At 41.2% G+C, this 22,200-nt stretch overlaps 4 protein-coding genes and 1 long non-coding RNA gene across 7 annotated transcripts in view; 4 read left to right on the top strand and 1 right to left on the bottom strand.

Annotated features, from left to right (window-relative positions):
• Nucleotides 1-432: 432 nt before the first annotated feature.
• LOC147134775 (uncharacterized) lies at nt 433-3,636 on the top strand. The gene is made up of 5 exons (XM_086055877.1): nt 433-623; nt 1,040-1,134; nt 1,265-1,424; nt 1,500-1,623; nt 2,576-3,636. The coding sequence occupies exons 2-5, from the start codon at nt 1,042-1,044 to the stop codon at nt 3,360-3,362; spliced, it is 1,164 nt and encodes a 387-aa protein (XP_085912003.1). The 5' UTR covers nt 433-623; nt 1,040-1,041; the 3' UTR covers nt 3,363-3,636.
• Nucleotides 3,637-5,359: 1,723 nt separating this feature from the next.
• rras (RAS related) lies at nt 5,360-12,754 on the top strand. The gene is made up of 6 exons (XM_086056225.1): nt 5,360-5,990; nt 7,287-7,374; nt 7,952-8,054; nt 9,456-9,564; nt 10,003-10,121; nt 10,220-12,754. Exons 1-6 carry the CDS (start codon nt 5,904-5,906, stop codon nt 10,305-10,307), a joined length of 594 nt encoding a protein of 197 aa, XP_085912351.1. The 5' UTR covers nt 5,360-5,903; the 3' UTR covers nt 10,308-12,754.
• A 605-nt stretch (nt 12,755-13,359) lies between these two features.
• Nucleotides 13,360-19,655, top strand: prrg2 (proline rich Gla (G-carboxyglutamic acid) 2). 2 transcript variants are annotated; one of them, XM_086055541.1, is made up of 7 exons: nt 13,360-14,278; nt 14,388-14,462; nt 15,187-15,359; nt 15,813-15,846; nt 16,030-16,162; nt 17,155-17,280; nt 19,302-19,655. In XM_086055541.1, the coding sequence occupies exons 2-7, from the start codon at nt 14,393-14,395 to the stop codon at nt 19,342-19,344; spliced, it is 579 nt and encodes a 192-aa protein (XP_085911667.1). In that variant the 5' UTR covers nt 13,360-14,278; nt 14,388-14,392; the 3' UTR covers nt 19,345-19,655. The 2 variants fall into 2 exon arrangements, with proteins under 2 accessions (XP_085911667.1, XP_085911666.1); XM_086055540.1 differs by having other exon boundaries at nt 13,364-14,278; nt 14,359-14,462.
• LOC147134772 (uncharacterized) lies at nt 19,107-22,175 on the bottom strand. The gene is made up of 3 exons (XR_015090116.1): nt 22,078-22,175; nt 21,296-21,480; nt 19,107-20,717 (listed from the first exon to the last, which is right to left on the bottom strand). It is a non-coding gene; the product is annotated as an uncharacterized LOC147134772 (long non-coding RNA).
• Nucleotides 19,793-22,200, top strand: part of prr12b (proline rich 12b) — a 21,964-nt gene continuing 19,556 nt past the window's right edge. For both annotated transcript variants that reach the window (XM_086055539.1, XM_086055538.1), the window contains exon 1: nt 19,793-20,389. In XM_086055539.1, coding sequence (XP_085911665.1) covers nt 20,307-20,389 — 83 coding nt within the window. In that variant the 5' untranslated portion in view covers nt 19,793-20,306. The remainder of the gene's footprint in view (nt 20,390-22,200) is intronic.

Raw genomic sequence — 22,200 nt, 5'->3', positions numbered from 1 at the left:
GCTTTTAATATCCTTTCTCTAATTCAATCTCTAATCCGTGGTTATGAGCTCATGTGACATTACCTTCTTTACTTGTGTATTAGCAATAAATAGTACGACAGATAATATGACATCATGCAGCGAGCATGCAGCATTGCATGTGCGCAATTGCTGAGCGGCACAACAATACACTTCAATGCAATGAGCTATGTGTGCAACTTCCGTGGTCATCTGATTCGGATAGAATTGGCCGAGTGGTGAAAAATGCAGCTGCGCCGCCCTAATTTGCATATAGATGTCGGAGTGGTGGTGATGAGGCAGCACTGACAGCCTGCCACGCTCCGCCCACTCCACACTCGGCAGGCATCCCTGTTAGCGGGGAGGAGGGGGAAGTGGGGTGCATGTATCACTCTTGTGCGTCTGCGCGTGTGGATGTCCAGCGCGGAGCCGATTGGCTGAAAATGACATCACCGCTCAAGGTTTATTGTTGGTAAGAGGATGAGCTCATCGTTTAGAATCAGTCTCCGGGTGAAGCGAGAGAAAACAGGACGTCGCTGGCGTGGACTGAGAGAATCTGCACAACTGCAACTGACATCAACTGCACCCGACGAAGAAACGCAGTTTTAGAAGAAAGAAAAATCACAGTGAGTAATTGCATGATTTATTTCTTATTTGAAATCATTTGTGCAAGTTTTCCTCTGTGCTGAATGTTTATAAACAAAACCTTTTATCCTATTGAAAATAAAATCCCAATGCAACCCCTTTAGGAAAATGTCTTACTGCAGCATCAATGTTTTTCCAGTTGCTACTGTTTGGTGAACTTCAAGCTAGAAAATGGAAATAAAAACCTGCTAAATTAAAAAGCAAACTGAAGAGTGAGAGAAGCCCATCTGCTCTCAAATGCAAATTTTATATATATATATATATATATATTTTTTTTTTACATTTTTCATCTGAAATGCATAATTGGAAATTAGAAAAAGCTGCAAACACTGTTCTGCTACTATAGATCAGGATTTGCATAAATCGATGATTGAATGTGTTGTTTATTGTGCTGCAGATATGGTTTGGTCCATGGAGGGAGAGACAGAGCGTCCTCCTCTGTCCATCATCCTGCCAAGGCTCTACCTGGGAGCAGAGAGCGATGTGACGCAGGTAATAAAGCAGTTCATGATGCAGGAGTCACAGCTATGCAGTAAACATACTTCTTTTAAAAGACTGCCTTTCACTTTGAGAAAAATATAAGCATTATATTAATGATTGATTGTATGTATTGTGTGTACAGGACCGCCTGGCCTCTCTTGGGATCTCCTATGTGCTGAGTGTGAGCCGCTGCAGCCCCCGACCTTCCTTCCTGCCCTGCTCCAGATACCTCCGCATCCCTATCGATGACTCCCTGTGGGATGACCTGCTGCCCTGGATTCCTCAGGCGCTACGCTTTATCGGTCAGGACTTGCCACTTGGACAGCATGTGATGTCATTCGGACACAAATAAGTCACTTTATCCATAATTTATGCAGACACGGCGATGTCTTCCGGTGCCTCTGTGCTGGTTCACTGTGCAGCTGGAATCTCTCGCTCTCCGGCCCTGGCTGTTGCCTACATCATGTATAGCTCTGGAATGGATCTGGACCACGCCTATAGGTAGAACTGCATACATTTTACACCTACTGTAGCTATCATATAAACCATAATGTGTTAGTGATATTATGGCTCTGTTTGCGTTAGTGTCCTATAACACTTACAGTATGTAGCATTGAACATGACTTGACTTTCTTTTTAAAGTGGAAGTCAACCCCAAATTTTTCTTTACAAGAAAATGTTCTATGCAGCCCCACTTGTCTAAACACAGCATTCAGATTAATATTGTGTTTGTGGAATATGAGTTAAAGCGGCGGCCATTTTGTCTTCTGTCCACTGAAAATGACACCACAACTGCTCACAACGCCCAATCACGGCTCAGATTCAGATAACAGGTCAGCCGTGATTGGTCGTTGTGAGCAGTTGTGATGTCATTTTCAGTCGACAGAAGACAAAATGGCCACCCCCAGAGATGGCTAAAAACGAGTGCATTTTGCTGCTTAACTTATATTCCACAAACGCAAAATTAATCAGAATGCCGTGTTTCAATTAGTGGGCCTGCTGGGAACATATTCTAGAAAAAAAATACGTTTGGGTTGACTTCCGCTTTAAGTAGCAAAATCCACCCGTTTTTAGCCATCTTAGGGGGCGGCCATTTTGCCACTTGTTGTTGACTGAAAATGACATCACAGTTGCTCAGGGCTCAGGTAACGACCAATCACAGCCCACTTGTTTTCTGAGGCTGAGCCATGATTGGTTGTTACCTGAGCCCTGAGAAACTGTGATGTCATTTTCAGTCGACAGAAAGTGACAAAATGGCTGCCATTGACTTCCCCTTTAACGGGTCATCCCTGATGTTGCGTCATCAGAACGTGAATAAGAAGTCAGTGCGAAGTGCTTTGAGTGCCTTGGGCCGCTATCCAAGTGAAAGAGCGTTTAACAAAGACCATTGTAGTTATCAGTGTATTTTTGTGTTTAACTGTCTTTACCCACACACTGTCGGCTTGCTTGGCAGGTTTGTGAAAGAGCGCCGACCCTCCATTTCCCCCAATTTCAACTTCCTGGGTCAGTTGCAGCACTTCCAGGGCACCCTGCGTCAGAAGGCCTCTGGTGACGACTTCCATAGCCAGCAGCTGGACAACAGCCTCCCATCGATCGACAACAGTAACAACCACACTCCCACGATTCCCAACATGAATTATCAGGCCAGCGTCACCAGTGACAGATCAGCAGAAGAGATGCAAACACACAGGGAGAATTTCTACCAGCAGAGACATTCAAATCCAGACGCAAATGGAAACCAACAGATTTCCTTGTCAGGGAAACTTTGGACTCATAATAATAATCAGCAGGAAAACCAGACACCCTTCAATCCAAGCCCTTGCGTATCAATTAAACCAGCACCAAAGCCCACACAACAACCACAATCAGTCTCTGCTTCTCTCTCGGAGAGACGCAAAAGCCTCAGCCTCTCCTTGACACCCTTGGGGATGTGCCCTCCCTCGACGACTTGCAACAGCATGCAAGCCAAGAGCACTGATTTGTCCAGAGGTGTCCACAAGAGGGAGACGGCAGAAAAATTGGAGGCAAAGACGTTGAGTCGGCATGCAGGGGAGGCGCACAAGGAGCAGAGTTCTTCGCAGGAGAAACACAACACCTCTGAAGTGAAGGAGCAGGGCCTGCTTTCGCCGCTCAGCTGCACACTCAACAAACTGTTGGACTGGGGGGAGAGAGTGCTGCTCGGTGGGGTTTTTGCCCACCCTGTCAAGATGGGACAACCTGCTTTGCCATACAGGTGTTGAGTGGATTCATCTTTTGTGTGTGTGTGTGTGTGTGTGTGTGTTTGTGCATGTTTCTACAAAGGAATGACACCACATGTGATGTACACGGTACACACAAGTGGTCTGCAGGTACTTGTTTATTTATTGCTGGAATGAGAGAATGATTCTCCACTTCTCCGCTTATTTTGGCCCTGTCATCTTGTTGTTTGTAAGATGACGATATTTTTCATTCATTGTCGCTTTGGCCTCAATTGTACAGTATTTACTGATGATTAAAGATTGAATTTCAACCACATCCCTCCCAAGAGCCTCATTTTACAGAAAGTGTGTGTATTTCCGCCAATAATTTCACCCATTCATTTTCTATAGTGCTTATAATGTTCTCATAAGGTTGCGCAAGAAGCGGCATACACTCTGGACTGGTTGTCAGCCAATCACAGGCAGGGCACATACAGTATTGACAACTATTCATACTCACATTTACAACCTTGGGTAATATAGAAGTCTGACTCGTTGGGAGAAAAAATATGCAGAAGGGAGAGTGAGATGAGAGTGATGTCAAACGTTGCTGCATCATGGCATATACTTTCAGACTGTTTTCAATGCTTGTGTGGATGCACCAGCCTTCAAGTGAGGAGCAAGGACAAATGAGTTAAAACAAACTAGGGAGGTCTCAACCAGACATGGTCCTAATAACTACTGATTACGTATGTGTGTTGTTCTCTAAGAAAGGTTTGACATCATACATAACACGCCATGTTCTTTTCAGTGCCTCGGGCCATGATATGAAAAATGTGTTAAAAATAGAAATATTTGTAGGAAAAGAGTTTTGGAATTTTTGCAGCTGATATGTACAGATGAAGTGGGGGTAATAGAAACCTGTCAACAAGTCAGACCTTTTTAAAAAAAAAAAAGAAAAGAAAAAAAACTAAACAGTCACTGTTTACCCACAGAGGTATATATATATATATATATATATATATATATATATATATATATATATATATATATATATATATATATATAATTTAGGAGTAAACCTGAATTTCTATAAGAGCTGAAAACTAACATGTTTATGCACTCACAAACCACAGCAATCTAATAAAAGATACAGATTTTGGATGGTGTTTATTGTCAGACATCATTGCATTCAACTGAAATGAAATTTTGATCTTATAATAAACACATCATCGGCCAAACAAGTCTCAAAGAATTTCAAGATGCGATGTGCTACAGAGTATATGATTGATAGAAAAAATAGAATAAAAAAAATAAATAAATTGATTTTAATTCATTTCTAGATCCAATAAAAGAGCTGCATCAGAAAGAACTGATCCTAATGATACTAGGTATCATATTTTCAATATTAATATCATTAGTTCATTTTTCTTAGCTACATGGGAGACGCAAGATATTACATTCAGTTTTAAGAAGATATATAAATATGAGTTCAACACCACTGTAACTTACACATGCAACTAAAATAAACGGTGTTACATTGACTCCTCTACACTAATCAAAACTAAGCGATTTAAGGTGTCCACAAGAGGGAGACGGCAGAAAAATTGGAGGCAATTTATACACATACATATACATAAGTATCATACAGTTTGTATTTGGACTGCCGTTAGATTGTGGCAGCTGAGTTTATGTAAACAAAGTTCTTAGCTGCTTCAAGTTAGCCAAGACTGCAGGATAAGAACTTTGTGATGAGGTGTGTTCTTGCCCCAGGGAACAGATTTACCAACCCGCAGCCAGATCCAAGTAGACAGTGGTGCACTGTGTAACATGGAATCATAAGATGTTTTAATTGTTAAGATATGTTCATTCAGAAACTGTTGAATTTTGCAATGTTCTCAGTCCAACAAACTAAGAACTAAAATACTTAATCGCAGGAACAACTCAACATGAACAGTTGATTGTTGCCTTTTAGTTACGCGAGCACGCGCTGCATTTACCTCTTGCGCGTGCCTGTAAATGTGACGTCACGGTTACTCCCAATGACCATATAAGGTATCTGACACACTAAAGTGGAATTTGTTCGGACAAAATTTGAATTGAGAGGAGACGCTGTCCAAGTCTTTTCTCTGTTATCTCTAGAAGTTAGCGAGAAGACTAGTACGAGTAAGCTAATTTGAGTCAATAGCGTCGTGCTGTGTTAGCTTGACTTTCTCCAGAAGGAAAAGAGGAAGCAGTTCCGCCCTCACAAGCCGCGGTGAGGCCGAGCTTGATAGCAGAGGGAAACCAAAGAAGCAAAGCGACGACACAACTGGCTCCAAAGAGTGAAACTTCACAGAAACGGCGCTGCGATCTTTTATTTGTCCCATTGGATAAACATTCCGGGGATTTTTCCTGTTTTCGGGTGGCGGTGTATTTAAAACCTTAAAAAATGAGTTTCACTTTACCAACTGCAGTTTGAAGATCTGAACCGCCCGCGTTGGTCGGTTTGTCGTATTAGGATTTTATTTGGACTTTGATCTTGCTTTTAGAACTTTGCTGCGAGCCGATTCACAGGAGTTTTTGCTTTAATTGTTGGTTCGGACAAGTTAAAAAAAAACGACAATGAGCGGAGACGAGGAAAGATTCAAACTGGTGGTGGTGGGAGGTGGAGGTGTGGGGAAGAGCGCCCTAACCATCCAGTTCATTCAGGTAAGATCTTTTACAACAACCTCCTTAGACTACCAGAGCATGCATGGCTCCGTATCTAAGTTTATACACGCTGCTGTCTAATTAAAGCATCGTGTGGATGTGGGGTGGCATTTATGGTGGATGGGGGTGGGGAATAATTGGTCACGGGGGTGTGCTTTGCTCCCCACCCAAGAACATTTTCTCTAAATTGACTTTTCCATTGATTTAGTTGATGGCACAATACAGTACAGTACCCTCCCTTGGTACACATTAAGTACCGTGCAAAAACAACAAAAGAAGTGTAGTTGTTAAAAACTTGTTTGTGCTGTTGATGTCAAGGAGGGGGTGATGTAATTAAGGTAATAAAAATGCATTATTCATTTTCATATGAGTGAGGCAATTTGTCCAATGCAATCCAACTTAATATAACCCCAAAAAGACACGTCAGTCATAAGAAGAGAAATAAAATCAATACAAATAAAAAAACATTAACAAGTGGATCAGTCAACATCTCACAAGGTGTCAAAGGCCAGGGAGAAAAGATGCGTTTTAAGAAGCGATTTAAAAACAGATAAAGAGGAGGCCTGTCTGATGTGTTGAGGTTGTTTGTTTCATAATTTTGAAGCCGCAACATTAACTTTGCTTACTCCCCTCTGAGCTTCTGCCTGGTTTAGAATACAGTCAACAGCAATTGACCAGCCAACTCGAGAGAGTTGAATGGGCTCGTAGGGTGAAGAAACTCAGAAACCTGGGTGGCGGCGGAAGAACATTTAACAAATTAAAAGCAAGTGAATTGATTTTAAAATGAATCCTTAAATGCTCTGGCAGCCAATGTAGTTATGCCGAAGTGTGAGAAATCTTCGCAAATTTACATGTGCCAGTTAAAAGATGTGCAGCGGCATTTTGTACCATCTGCAGGCGACTAACAGATGCAGCGCTGATCCCCTGATAGAGCCAGTCCAAAGGCAAGGACTACAGTTTTAAAGTGATGCCCTGAAAGAATTGGCTTGATTTTGACTAGCTTCCTCAACTTGCACAGCAGATTATTTGAATATACACATTTGGAATGAATATGCTGTCGACGTTTTTCTAGCTCTAAGATTATTCAGTGTTTTATAAACACAACTTTTAAATGTGTTTTGATCTGGTACGGTGGTGAGCTGGTTTGAACTGGCGCCTAGTTTGGAATCTGTGTCAACTGAGTGTGCAGAGTTTGTGTGTATTTCCTACATGTATGCCAGATTTTGTATATATAGATGTACAGTATGTTTGAATATGCGTCAGTAGCTCAAGGTTAACAATGATTGTGTCTCCCAGTCCTACTTTGTGTCAGACTACGACCCCACCATTGAAGACTCCTACACAAAGATCTGCACTGTGGATGGAAAGGAGACCCGTCTGGACAGTAAGATTAAGCAATACTGTCCATGATTTGGATTACCCCTGTTAGTCACAGTTCTGACGGCTGTATGATGTGTGGAAAAAAAAAGAAAAAGGGTTGTTTAAAAGCACAGGGCGTGTTGTTATGTGACACGATATGACAAAGGCAGTGTGTTTGCTCTGCGGATGTGCCCTTGTTAGGACTTGCACTTGGCGGCTGAGTTACTGCGCTTGTGTTCAACTGTTCGGTGTACAGAAATGACTGCATAGATGGTGTAATCCGCTGGATAAAATTCAGAGCCTAAATGCTGATGTGAAGGGTGGGACCAACATATGACACACAGATGCACTGAATAGTCAGTGGCTGTCAGCCCTACTTCCCCTAACTCCAATTTCCTCTCATGTACTGTAGGTACATTCATCAGTTTATATTCAAGCCGAAATGTTGAATTTTCCGTGTACATCCTCAGTACATGTACCATTGTGCATTCAATCCCGCCTACTATGTTCGTGACGTTTGTGATGTGGGAAGAACACTTGTAGGCAAACCACAATGATTAAACACAACTGTTGATATTCATATCCGTTTATGTTTTTGTTAGTCCTGGATACAGCAGGTCAGGAGGAGTTTGGGGCAATGAGGGAGCAGTACATGCGCTCAGGAGAAGGCTTCTTGCTGGTGTTTGCACTCAACGACAGGGGGAGGTAAGTGTGTATTTGTGGATTTCACCCTGAGAAATGTTACGTATGACATGTTTTCAGTGTCAGCAATGTGATACAGTTCTCATCAGTGCCTTATTGTCTTCATATGGGAGGTATTGGTCCCAAGTTCCAAAGAGGACGTCTGGACAGAACTTGTTGGGCTGATTGTTTGAAAAGGGCAAACATTTCTAAAATGGAAATATGTTTCTGTTGAGGCGTGGAAAATGCAACTATGACACCAAATGGCACCCGCTATTAGGGTTTTTGTTCAATTGTATACTTTATACCTGAACTATCATTAGCTTCTTTTTTGCCTGAACTTTCATCGTCACAATTCAGCAAGGATGTGCCAGACGGAACACGTTTAGAAAAAAAAAAGATCTCTTTAGCCATAAAGGGTTTAATTTCTCTAAAATGTGTCGAGCAAATTGGTCGATTAGTGGTGAAGCTCACAATTTTAACTGGTGATTCAGAGAAACATTCATTTTTCGCATGTTAAGCGTTGTATAGGAAGGGCTGCTTTATTGTGGGTTGCTGTTATTTGAGGTTGGCCAATGTCATCTTAGCCAAGAGATCATACAGCAGCACATCTGCATGTGAAAAGGAAGTTGTGGATCTGAGACTTTTTTTGGGCAATGTAACAATGTTGGAATTAAGCCCTGAACTGATGCTGACAGCTGCCTGTTTGTCCACAAGGGGCAGTATTGTCTTCCAGTTGCCAGAGCTTCACAGCTTCGAGGAATGATTTTTCATTTTTAAAGCTTAGTCTGTGTTGAAAGGTCATCTGAAAGCCTGAATTTGGAGATTAGATGGCGGTGCCCTTCGTGAGGAGGCAGTGGCAGAGGCACTTGCAAGACAGCCTTCTTGGTCGATCATGTGTTCAGATGATCTTATGCAGAGTCTCTTCCTTTCTTCATCAGCATAAACATAGCCGGAACGCTATGCAAACAGACCGCTAATCTGATAACGACTCATCCATATTAAGAATTTATCTAGAGTCAGAAAGGGGAAGAGTGCTTTCATGACAGCTTCGTTAGCTCCCGCCGAGTCAAAAACATTGCACACATGGTTAGTCCAACTAAATAGAGATTTAGACAATTGGTGTTTTTAGTTGCTGGGGCCGGTTTGAGTTGCACACAGTTAATCAAGGACTTCAAATGTGAAATGTGTTTCCTGTCTATCGTTTATCCGTCATAGGCGGATAGACGGACCAGGCCGTCAGCGCTGTTGTAAACAGTAATTGAAATACTCAATAAAATTAATTGATTTTCAAAACGAAGTTCACTTGGGTCTGTTTTTACTGTTATTGATCAAATGATATGAAAATGACCCATATATTCTGACATTGTTTTTCTACATTATAATAATGTATATAATTATTACTTTGTTCTTATGTTGAATCAGCTACCATGAGGTCCAGAAGTTTCACACCCAAATCCTTAGAGTGAAGGATCGGGATGACTTCCCCATGCTGCTCGTGGGAAACAAGGCAGATCTGGAGCAGCTAAGAGTGGTAACTAACACCCTTGTGCATCTTTTAAGTGCTGTTGAGGTTCCCCCAAGATGGGGTGAAGTGCAGAGGCACAGGGTCATAGGTTTTAGGCAATTTAATGTCGGCTTTAAACGTACCTGATTGTTTATTACACCGAAAGCCTATGGAGCTTGGGGGTGGACAATGTGGCAAGCATCTGCTGTTTTAGGCGGCAGAAAATCAGTGTTGGGTAATTTTTTTGATCTCCAAAACTACAGCAAACAGGAAACGAGTTCCTTTTCCTATAGAAGTCAATACAAATGATCCTTTCTAGGCTTAAACTGATGTCATGTACTCTACAAACAATGTGTTAAATTCTATTTTATCTGTGAAATGATGGCTTTCTGGTGGTTTGACCTCTGAAGTTTTGTGTAATTTCAGGGGCACTTATTCCACTGTACATCTTTTGTTTTGTCTTAGATCCCCAGGGAGGATGCACAGGCATTTGCCAGAGAAAATCGGATCCACTACATGGAGGCTTCAGCTAAGAACCGCTACAATGTGGATGAAGCCTTCTTGGAGCTAGTGCGAATTGTCAGGTATTTCTTTCTTGACTTGATACCTTTTGTTTACATACATCCATGGGCTAAATTGTTGGTACTTTTGGTGAATGAAATTTCTCATTGTTCCCTCGCAGAAGGTTTCAGGAAATGGAGTGTCCTCCCCCTCCTGCTCATCACGCTGGGAAGCAGAAAAGCGGTGGCTGCCCCTGCGTCGTCCTCTAAGCACCGTTACTATGGACACCAAAGCCTCTCCAGCTTGTCCAAAAAGAAGTGTGAGCGTTTGTGTGAGACAGTGGGTTAGAGTGAGCGAGAGACAGGATTAAGGTGCGTCATTTTCCCGTTGAGTGGTTTCATTTGCACTTTTACCAAAAAGCAACTTGTAAATCAGTGTAGTTTATTTTAGTATAGAGGAGGAGCTTTTAACAGCAGCAGAAATACCGGCAGTTCTGTTGGCGACATGAGATAATAATGACGGGACTGTATATAGTTACAGTCCATAAATAGAGACAGCCTCACATTATGGTGGGCTATAAATACGTTGTTGCTGTTGTGGCACTCGGGTACTGATGTCAGCAAAGACATCACCGCAATAGGTACTCTAACTCCAGCCTTAATGGTGAGTTAGTATGCAGTAAACTAAGTCAGTCCACATACAGTAATAAAAATATCGAGTGTGGCACACCCAATCACGAGACATCATTGTGTGGTCATGTTCCAAGCTGTCCTGCAGGGGGCAGCAGGGCATAACAGCAAAGCATTGGAACAGAAAAGTGAGCAAACTTCACACTCACAGCAGAATGTTTTTATATTGTTTATATTTTTGCCATTTTTTTCCCCCCCCATTTGTGGTGCCAATAATTTCAGCCGATGTGACTGCCTCAAATACTGTAAACGGAGCTCCCGACCATTTCAAAATTAATTCTTGACAGTATGTGAAAAAAACAAAAACAGGGTTGATGCAGAAGCGCACTGAACCACACAGTGGCAGGACTACAGAACTCATTTTCTGCATTAATGCATTTCAACATTTTGAGTGATGGGAAACCAACTATTAGATTGGTAAACCTTTCTGGATTTATTTTTGGTGAAGTGTCGTGGAAATTGTATTTTGGTCATGCAGTTTTGACATTATTCAAACCTTCACTGAATTCCATAAATAATTGTAAGTGGTTTACATGAACATATCGACCAAACAAGTAGACACTTCATAGTTTATTTGTGCTCATGCTTTATATTATGAACCGTACTACTATAGTACTACTACAGTAGGTCTAGTATTTATCACATGCTCTACTGTCTCATGGTGCAATGGAGATACAATGTTGTGTTATCGTTCCTCTGCGGAATGAAATAACCAAGGTAGAGGCTGGACTGGGCTACTGTATCTTTCTGTACTGGCTGCTACCACACTCGTGCTTTTGATCTGAAGCAAAACCCGCGCTAATACTGACCTCGCAATCTTTGTCCACATTAGCATGCCACTGACTTGTGCTCTACATCTTCCTCTTTAGGAGATTCTATTATCAACACTGGCTGACTCCAGCCATTTTATTTTGCAAACAGAAGTATCTCAGCAAGTAAGTTGAGTTGTCACCAAGAAAAGGGTTTAATTTGGAATTGTAAGGACTTTTTTTTGTTGTGGTCGATTATGGAGTGTGTATTAATTTTTACACTGTCATTTGTTAACAACCTGACCCCAAAAGATGATCATCCCCAGCATTTCTGAAGTCTTTATGATACACTGTGTTCCACACCATGTTGTATTGTGCTACAATACTTTTGAGTCAGAGCAGAGCATCAGTTCTACCAACCACTTTTCCAGACAGTGTCATACATAGAAATGACTAATTTTATTTTGATGGAACACCTTCATGTGCAAAGTAGGCGCACACAAGCCCTGGAAAAAATTGTGTGATTTGACCTCCTAAACAGTGTGGGTTTTGGATTTTGATTGAAATACAGAAAATGTTTTTAGGGTACAATCAAAATCTATAATAAAATGTACGAGAGCGTAGCCAGTGAGAGGTGTTAATTAAAGGGGAAGTCAACACAAATGTTTTCTTGACAATATGTTCTATGCAGCCCCACTAGTCTAAACGCGGCCTTCTGATTGTTCTTGTGTTTGTGGAATATGAATTAAGGAGCGAAATCCACCCGTTTTTATCCATCTCGGGGTGGCCATTTCGCCACTTGCTGTCGCCCGAATATGACATCACAGTTGCTCAGGGCTCAGGTGACAAACAATCATGTCTGAGCTTCAGAAAACAGGTGAGCCCTGAGCAAATGTGATGTCATTTTCATTCGACAGCAAGTTACACAATGGCTACCCAATGAGATAGCTGAAAACGGGTGGATTTTGCTACTTAACTTATATTCCACAAATGCAATATTAATCAAAATGCAATGTTTAGACTAGTGGAGGTGCATATAGAACATATTACTGTAAAGACAATTTTGAGGTTGACTTCTGCTTAAAAAAAAAAAGGAATATTTGACTTTACATTTCATTTATAATGCTTTGGGCAGTGTAGGTCCATATAATATTTTTTAAATGAACTATTTTGCATTTATGTATACGTATATGTATGATTACAAACTGCAATTAAAATGTTTTATTTTGACTTAAAAGAAAAATCACATTTTTGTACCTCATTAAAATATTCACCAAACTATTGTGTTGTGTCACATGGATAACTCACTCACTTTAACAATTATGCATAGTGACAGCTATGCATACAATATTTTCCAATTCAGGATAGGGGGCAGATACTTGTTGATTTAAGTTTTTTTTTTTTTTTTTAAATACGGCAGTGTAAAATGAACCATTCCATTATGAGCAAGCAAAATTGCACTGTAATTTTATTATATATTCTTAAAGTGGAAGTCAACCCAAAAAGTTTCTTTACAAGAATATGCATCTATGCGCCTTCACTAATCCAAACATGACATTCTGATTAATATTGTGTTTGTGGAATAAGAGTTAAGCAGAAAAATCCACCCATTTTTTCCCCATCTCAGAGGGCGGCCATTTTGTCGCTTGATGTTGACTGAAAATGACATCACAGTTGCTCAGGGCTCAGATAATCACCAGTCATGGCTCATCTTAAAAAAAAAAAACAGGCGAGCTGTGATTAGTCGTGACATGAGCTTTGAACAACTGTGATGTCATTTTCAGTCGACAGAAGTGACAAAATGGCCGCCTCCTGAGATGGCTAAAAACCAGCGGGGTGGATTTTGCTGCTTAACTCATATTCCACAAATGCAATATTAATCAGAATACCATGGTTAGACTAGTGACGGAGCATAGAACATATATTGCAAATATTATTTGGGGGTTGACTTTCTTTAATGAATATGGATTACAACACAAGAATATTTTATAGTGATCAGAGGACAACATGCTTGTGGATTTAGTCACATTTGTACACCCCGTACTGGTTGCCAGAATATTGTGTGTGGACAGTGGTGTCACACTAGGGTAGCCGCTTTAGGCACCTAGTTGTCAGAGCGTGGAAAAGCCTCATGATGACTCGGTGGGATATATTGCAGTGATGTTTGCCAGCCACCGGAATGCTTTTGGGTTCACTTTTAATAAGTGACGAATGTGATAAACCAACTTATGTTGTTATTTGGTGCAATATAAATAAAATTAAATAAAGTTGCTAGATGAAGTAACATCCATTTTTCCAGGTCGTAGTAGTGGAATTTCATTGACAGTTGAATGGGGCGTGGTTTCATCATATTCAGTGGACACACCCACAGCATTTGAGAGTGGAGAGAAAGGCTTGATTTTGCACAATTTGGAAGCCTCATTTTATATACTCCATAACCAAAGTACTCTTCTCCGTGGTGTGTCAAATTTCTGTTTGTCAAAGACATTTATTTTTGCTTATACAGCGACTTTAAGCACAAAACAATTTCCACGGTGGTCCCCTTACATTTGTTTGCGCTTGTGTGGTAAATAGGCAGTGAGACAGACGGGTTTGGAGAGGTCCCTCCCTCCGGCCGGTATGTTGTCCAACAGGTTTTGGGAAATGAGCTTGCTTTGGGAAGACAACTCTTTGTGTGGGACCTATATGTCTTGAGCTTTCAAACTAAAACTCCCTAAAGACACTTGACTGTGGGGGTCCCATGTTTTCTGAGGAGTGAAGGAACACGCTGCCGGGACATCTTTGGAGGAGACCTGCAGCCAGGTAAGCAGTTGAGCCTGACTGGGTGGTGGTATCATTTCCGACATGTTGGATTGAATTTCATACAGACATTTCCTTGTCAGGTTCCATGTCGTTTTTGTTTCAATGGCAGTCTCAATGATGTGGATTCCTGTGCTGGTCTTTGTGCAACTGCCTTACTGCGCTCTCACCTACCGACACACATCAGGTAAACCACACCTCTTCTCACTTATTATTCTCATAAGGATATGAAAAGGACTGTAAGAGAAGGGTTGTTTTCTATGAAGCATGAAAAGAGTAACGTGTTGCACCTATGAGAGATCTGGTCATTGCAAATGAAGATGAAAAAAGAAGTGTCGCATATTTCTTTACTAGTACTGTATGTAACGGACAAGCGAGGGCAAGGCATGCGCAATAGGACTAGGGTATAACGTCTAATGTTGGTGACTTGATTTCAAGCAACAAAAACTATACAGAATACGGTGCATACAAATACTGTATACCATAATGAAGTAATAAATTGACTCAGCTTCTACTACCGTTACTGTATTGTGTAATGTTTGCACTCATTGGACACACCATTGAGAACGCATGTATTGAGTCTTATTGAGAAACAAAATTGAAACTCACTGAAAAATTCATTGCAGACTACTAAGTAGTACTATTTTGATAAAGCTCATGCAGATTTTCAAATTGTATTTAGTTGTAATTTACACACAGCAACTTGAAGAAGCGATTCATACCCAATGAACATTTCCACATTTTTACCAACTTATAACCAGAAACCTAGGCAATGACATGATGTCATTCTAACAATGAGTTTTGTGCACATAGTGTACATTCAAGTGAATTTGTCCTCTTACGACTCCACGATGGTTCCACAGGGAAACCTTTGCACTATAATTTCTCTCTTCCCCGTCTGTGTCTTGCAGGGAGTTCACTGTTAGTGGATGAACAGTCGGCCAATGCTTTCCTGTCTCGTGCGCTGCTTTATAACAGCTGGGACTTCGAACTGGTGGTGCCAGACAGCCTTGAAAGGGAATGTCGGGAGGAGATATGCACTTATGAAGAGGCCAGGGAAGTGTTTGAGGATGACACTCAGACGGTAAAACTACCTGTGCTATACCCTTCTCGAGCTGGTAACAAAGATGTGGTGCTTAAGGTTATCTACATGCAGGCTCATGTATTTTAGTAGAAGTATACAGAAACTTGCAAGTTGTAATCAAAATATTTAAGTTACTTGTGATTATGTATTTACCTTTAAACCAGGGGTCACCGACTCCGGTCCTCGAGGGCACCCACCCGTCCTGCAGGTTTTCGATCGCTCCCTGTTGTAACACACCTGATTCAAATGATCAGCTCATCAGCAAGCTCATAGCGATCGTGATCATTTTAACAGGTGTGTTACAGCAGGGAGAAATTGAAAACCTGCAGGACATGTGCCCTCGAGGACCGGAGTTGGTGACCCCTGCTTTAAACTGTCATAGCACGTTATTAGGTTCATATGCGTGGCACCTATAGGTCTTTGATTCCCTTTTCTTGTCTTTTCCATTTTCAGGAATTATTTTGGAACGACTATGTTGAAAGCCACGGTAATACTTTAAATGACTTCTAAAAGTATTTGAGTGATTCTAATTCACATTTTTCTGTATGTTATCATTTTTTTCACGTTTGTCAACTATTTACAAAAATCTCAATTCCAATTACATACACTTAAGACGTACACGCTGAAGCGTGGCATCAGCAGTTGTCATGTTGCTCTCATGTCTTTGAAGCAAATGCACCCAGAGTGGACGTGTCAGGCCTGGTGGCAGGGATCCTGGCGATAATAGTGTGTGCCGTGATTGCCACCGTGTTGGGCTTCTACTTCTACAAGGCCAAAAACAAGGGGGGGAGGAGACCCGTGCAGTAAGTTCACAGCATGCACACAATTGTGTTACTTAAAAGAACAAAATGGCGGGGAACCAATTTTAACCTGATAGCAGGAACACAGCTCAAAATTGCTCCGATTTCGCTTTCCTCTCAACGTTTGTGTGCCACTTGTTGCTAGGCAGAATTCCCCCCAAGCCCAATGCAAAATTATCATATATCACTCACTTTTACGGTGCTGTCGCCATGGCAACTTGGGAGAGAGGGTTCTGCTGCCCCACACAGCAGGAAAAAAAAAAAAGACAGGGAGAGATGATGAGAACAAAAAGACACGCTTATGAAACTTACTCCCAAAAGTAAATGATAACGAGTATGGGAGAGGAGAATCTGAATTTTCCACACTAATTTCACAATTTGACTATTAGTATGCTGTATGAAATATAATAACAGTGACTATTTACCTAGAACTTTTCAAAACCAGTCACAAAGTCCTTTACATTGAATTGTTGTCGCTGCTTATATTAAGATTTTGATTCAGGTCACTTCTCAATGCCTTTTTTCCCCCATACACTTGGAAGCGTAAACCTGAAAGACTTTACAGTATGTTGACAATTTCAGATAAAAACAATGCTCTTGAATGAGAGAAGAATTTAACAATGCAATAATGGCAATTCACAATTGGTCTGTAATCTGGTTACTAGATGGCAACCAAGAAATACAAACAGCAAACAATAAATACAATCTGAATAACGTCAACAAAAGTACAGTACATGTGAGTTCCCTTTACAATAACAGGAATAAACAGTCGTCGTTATTCTCCTTTTCTTACTCTTTTCAAAAATCTGATTTAAAAAAGTATGTTAGTATAATGACTCTGAATTTGGCATTTATATGAAACTTTACAATGCTGAAGAAACATTGAATAATTTACATATAGGTACAATCATACTTATACTCTTTTACAAATCTGGTCTGTTGAATCATTCTATGAGCAATTTCTGAATGATTTCCTGCATCTTGTCTGCTTTGAGAATGGCGCAAGATGGGCGTCCAGCCCCAGAGATGGTGCCCCTGGCAACCGCCCCGGGTCTACCCAGTTACAGCGAGGCTTTAAACCGCAGTGGGATGCACGATGCCCCGCCGCCACCTTATTCAGGGTAAGTCAATTCTTTCTCCACAATAACTGCTAAATGGCCAATGCACAGTTTCAATATACACAATTCAATTGGTCAAATGTCAGATTGCTTTTTACACACAAGAGGTGGCTCTGTTGATCCAAAAATGTTTTACCGTCGACTGCAAAACTAAGTGAACCAGGGTTGCCATAGCAATGCCAGAGAAGCCTTTCTCCTTATCACAAGCCAGTGTACCACAAAATGATTTTGAAGCTGTTATTTTAACGTAGAATTACTACATATTTCTGCTATAAGAGATAAAGTCTTTTGCATCTTCCAAATTTGGACTGATGCAATTGATTGAAGGCCCTGTCTAGGGGAGTTGATGGTTGCTCTGGAGAAAAAAAAGATCTGTCTAGCTCCTTATTCTTTTGAGACGTTTCACAGCATGGAATTAATACTGTTTTATAAGTATTCCTCCTCTTCCCACACAGTGCCGCCTTATTCTGAAAATCATGTTAGCAGTGTGAGTAAAAAAAAGCCTTTTATCCAAGCCAGTGTGTACACATTAGCTTCATAGCCATATCCACTTGTAGCTACACCTGTACAACATCAATCGATGACATCTTCAGCCTGTATTCACTTGGCAGACAGTCAAACTGCATCCTCAGCCAACATCTGGCAGGAGCAGAACAGACAGCCTGCTGACCAAATCACTATTTTATGGTGGCAGCGTCATCCTGCAACATCAACATCAATTCAGGCTAATGGCTAGCCATGTTGTTAAGTCAGCTGTATGGACATTAAGAATAAGTGTTCACGGTCAATGTTAGAGGACAGAAAATATGTCATACATTGTGGACATCTGCAGCCAGGCACTCTCACCTCTACTTTCCAGGAGCATGGGACAATAGTCGGAATTCAGTCACATGCTATTGCGTTGTGGATACAACCATTGTTGCAACATTAGCAAAGCAAAGTGTCTTCACAATGTACTCCGTATAATGTGACTGTTTTCGAGTATGAAATAGACACACACGCACACACACTGGACCTGTTAAGAGGTTTTTTTTATTGTAATAGCTTTTGATTTCAGCAAATACAACCTCATACCAATGCAAATTCAACAAACGACTATTTTCAGCTCTTCACAACCTACAAAATGTCTTGAAACGCTGCTATTTACAATAATTTGGAACAGTACATTTGAACAAAAACGTTTTTATTTTTATTTTTTTACTATCATCATTCGGAGAATTGTTTAAAAACATTCAAATTATTCTCAAACAGTTGATGACTTGAAATTTTTGCTAATTGCTATTTACAGAGATTAAAAATTTGAGAAAAACATCATTTGCATAACAATTTGGAACTTAGTGTACACTCAGAAAGATTTTAGAGAAAGATTTATTTATATATATGTATATATATATATACATGTGTATATATATATACTGTATATATATATATATATATACTGTATATATATATTGTATATATATATATATATACTGTATATATATATATATATATATATATATATATATATACTGTATATATATATATATACTGTATATATATATATATATATATACTGTATATATATATATATATATATATATATATATATATATATATATATATATATATATATATATATATATATATATATATACTGTATATATAGTTCTCACAAGTTTCTTTCTTAAAAGAAAAAACGAGTTTTCATCAATTCTTCCAGGACATGTGAACTGTACATAAAAATCAATAAAAAAGGATTATTGGAAATAGCATTTATTTTAACTTTTCATGTAACATATTTGAATATTTACAGACAGTATACACGCAACAATACTTCCAAGGTCAGTCTATAAACAATAGTAATTATTTTATTATATATATGTCTATATGTATGTATACGTATGGTCATAAACATTACTGTATTTATTTTATGTACTCATTAATTTCCACTTCAGATAGTTATTCTGTAATGTGGACCGTGCAGAACCGCAGACATTAAATTCCAGAGCTCTCAAAAAGATGTGTCTCTTCTTTGACCACAGGGGGGCGCCATCCGAGCCTGCAGACCCAGGAGACAACGAGTGAGCTCTGAGCCAGCCAGTCATCCAGTCAGCCAGCCAGCCAGCCAGAGCTGCTTCAAAGTGGTTGATGCTGGCGCTTGATGATGGTTTGAGCCAAGTTTAAATATTGCATGTTGTATAACGTATTTATGGGCGGAGTTGAGAGCCAAACTCAGAACGGACACTTTTGACAGGATGACGTACATAGTACAGATGTGATACTCTTAATTGGGTGCAGGTGAGGGTGGGGTTGTTCCCCCCTCCCCATGACTGCTCTGTGCGTCCAGTTTGTGTGTATGATGTATTTGAGCCACAATAAATCCATTAAGATGCTCATATTGGAGAAGGACGTACATTGTAGCCAACTTGGCTAGTACAGACAAGTACACGCGCGTGCACGTGTCGGCAGGAAGATGTCAACGCGCCATTCTTTTACACGTTCCAGCATGTGTTTGTCGTTAAAACGGCAGACGAGTGACCATAAAAAAAGCGCAGCACGTTCACCACAGCCAATTTCTTCTCTCCAAAGGCCCCCACAATACTAAGAGAGTGCTGCCATGCGTGACAAATTGTGTGCGTGAGAGAAGAGGACTGGAGGAGGGGGACGAAAGAGAAGAATCGTCTTAAAAATGGCGTCTAGTGAAGAAACTGGGCCAAAATAGCTTTGGTGTGGTGGGCTTGCGTATTGGAGCTGCTGAGGAACGTGGAGCTGTGCGCGCGAGACAATAGACAGTGAAATATATGGGGAGGAGGTGCTCCTGGCTGCCGTGACCCCCTCCTCCGCCTCCTGCACTCGCTCCTTCTCCTCCTCCCTCCATTCCTCCCAGTCTACAGGCTCGTCAAGCAGAGAAATAAACAGAAGCGAGCGCAGAGAGAAGGAAGAAGAGAGGACATTCCTCCCCTCTCTCTCTCTCTCCCCTTCCCCCCCTCCCCACCCGCACTATTTGCTGCCCATCTTCAGCCAGGCAGCCCCCTTTTTTCTTTTTCATGGAGAGGAATTATCCCGCAGCTGGCTTCGGAGATCTCGGCTCTGGGACGGGATGGAGTTACGACAGATCGGCCAAAGCAAGGTAAGCGAGGGGGGTTGGGGGGCTCGTTACGCGGTCCTCTGCATTCAGGCAGGCGGGCTCAATGCACGGTACTTGCCGCTCAGGTACAGTCAGCCGTATTGTCATCAACCTGGGGGGAGGGGGTAGAGAGGGAGGGAGGGGGGCGTCTCTAAAATGTAAGGAATGCGATGGAAGGTTAATAGTGACAGTATGGGTGAAAGGAGAGAGGGGCAATGAAAAAGGGGCTGCTTCATTTCTTTATTTAAATGTGGACGCGTGGAAGAATGACAGATGACATCTCCACACGCGGGGCTGCATTGTTATCCATCACCACTGCAGCTTTGTCTGCCTTAAGACAACACAAACGCGTGACAGGAGAGGAGACACTTGCAGCTCGGCAGGCACGCTTCACTGCTGTTCTCTAGTCTGGACTGGATAACTATTTGCACATATTCAACAGACAAGTGTGCGCGCCCCAGGAATAGATTAATCATTCAATTTGTTGTACAGCGTCATTTTTAAATGACAGACACCCCCCCCCCTGTTCTAATATTAAATCATCTGATATTTCCCTTGTTAGTAAACAGTGCTTTACAATAATGTCACGTGACTGACGAACGTGCCCTCACTGTCGCCGGATTAAACGTCAGTTAATTAGATGCAATGTCTTCCGCAAGTTGAGCTAGCCGCCCTGCAAGTTGTCCTCGATGTCTTACGTGGCTGCATGTGCACACATGACCGCGAGTGTTCGACAATGGCTGAATGAGTGCAGCATGCTGCACGCTGACATCCTCCGCGCATTCGTCTAAATGCACGCAGTCGTGCCCCGTTTGCGATCGGGCTAATTATCTAGCACGGAAGCTAACGCCGTCGTTTTATGTTTACAGCGTTCGACACTGAACTACAGTCGCACCCACCCCAACTTACTTCAACGGCCAATAAATGATTCATTGAGTCGATTTTCTTTCCACGCCAATGCAGCGCGTGTGTTGGAATGAAGCGCGGCCTGGAGCCTTGCTGAAGTCGGCTAGCTGCCGTTAGCTTCGCTGCTTCACGTTAGCGGTCGCCTTGACAACCACATCGGTCCTCCGTCAGATTCTTTGGCGAGCTTTCTGTGGAAAAATGCTGCGTTCATGAGCGTTACGTATCTATACATAGCTGCGATGCAGGATAAACTAACAGGAGTGCTAAATGCAATAAAATGGAAACAGCATTAAATGGAACCGCAAGAGAGGAAAATAAGCAATTTGATTATAAACATATCAGCACACTCAAATTACAGAGGGACATAATATAACAGCAGATATGGTATCATCACATATTTATGACAAATGTAGAGCTATTTTTGTCATCATTTATTAATAACAATGATTAATTATGTAATTATATTGATTAGGTCAATTATTCTGGACCAGTGGCATAGAGTGCCATGATGAATCATCAAGTATAACATTATAAATACACAGTCATGTATGTTCAACTATCTATGTCAGCGATGTAGCCTATATTGACAGGTAGAACAATTAAATGCTCTTCTACTCGATGACAGAAGCATTAACCAGTGAAAGCGCTTTTTGTGATGTTTGGTGTTGTGCCCTATTTTTTCTCATGTAAAATATGTTTCATTGCTCAATAAAGTTTGGGAAACACCGGTTTAGATATTATATTTGTAGCACCATAGAAGCAAGATGAATTGGTGGGTAGCACACCTGCATCATAGTTGGTTCGGGGTTTGAATCTCGGCTCTGGACTTCCTTCCTATGGGGGGTTTGAATGTTCTATCTGTGCTGGCACACCTGATTCAAACGATCGGGATCAGGATCAGGCTCCTG

This window comes from Filicampus tigris, chromosome 16, assembly GCF_054856515.1.
Source record: "Filicampus tigris isolate MCC_2025a chromosome 16, RoL_Ftig_1.0, whole genome shotgun sequence".
Taxonomy (NCBI): domain Eukaryota; kingdom Metazoa; phylum Chordata; class Actinopteri; order Syngnathiformes; family Syngnathidae; genus Filicampus; species Filicampus tigris.
Note: the sequence above shows the minus strand (reverse complement) of the source record. Positions and strands in the feature narration are given on the sequence as shown.

What these genes read in the sequence shown, in the direction of transcription:
- LOC147134775 (XM_086055877.1), top strand. Translation starts at nt 1,042, where the DNA reads ATGGTTTGGTCCATGGAGGGAGAGACAGAGCGTCCTCCTCTGTCCATC. An exon ending in CAGAGAGCGATGTGACGCAG is followed by an intron (nt 1,135 to 1,264) that starts GTAATAAAGCAG and finishes TTGTGTGTACAG; the next exon opens with GACCGCCTGGCCTCTCTTGG. An exon ending in TCAGGCGCTACGCTTTATCG is followed by an intron (nt 1,425 to 1,499) that starts GTCAGGACTTGC and finishes TAATTTATGCAG; the next exon opens with ACACGGCGATGTCTTCCGGT.
- rras (XM_086056225.1), top strand. Translation starts at nt 5,904, where the DNA reads ATGAGCGGAGACGAGGAAAGATTCAAACTGGTGGTGGTGGGAGGTGGA. An exon ending in TAACCATCCAGTTCATTCAG is followed by an intron (nt 5,991 to 7,286) that starts GTAAGATCTTTT and finishes TGTGTCTCCCAG; the next exon opens with TCCTACTTTGTGTCAGACTA. An exon ending in AAAGGAGACCCGTCTGGACA is followed by an intron (nt 7,375 to 7,951) that starts GTAAGATTAAGC and finishes TGTTTTTGTTAG; the next exon opens with TCCTGGATACAGCAGGTCAG.
- prrg2 (XM_086055540.1), top strand. Translation starts at nt 14,381, where the DNA reads ATGGCAGTCTCAATGATGTGGATTCCTGTGCTGGTCTTTGTGCAACTG. An exon ending in GGGGGGAGGAGACCCGTGCA is followed by an intron (nt 16,163 to 17,154) that starts GTAAGTTCACAG and finishes GTCTGCTTTGAG; the next exon opens with AATGGCGCAAGATGGGCGTC. An exon ending in CCGCCGCCACCTTATTCAGG is followed by an intron (nt 17,281 to 19,301) that starts GTAAGTCAATTC and finishes CTTTGACCACAG; the next exon opens with GGGGGCGCCATCCGAGCCTG.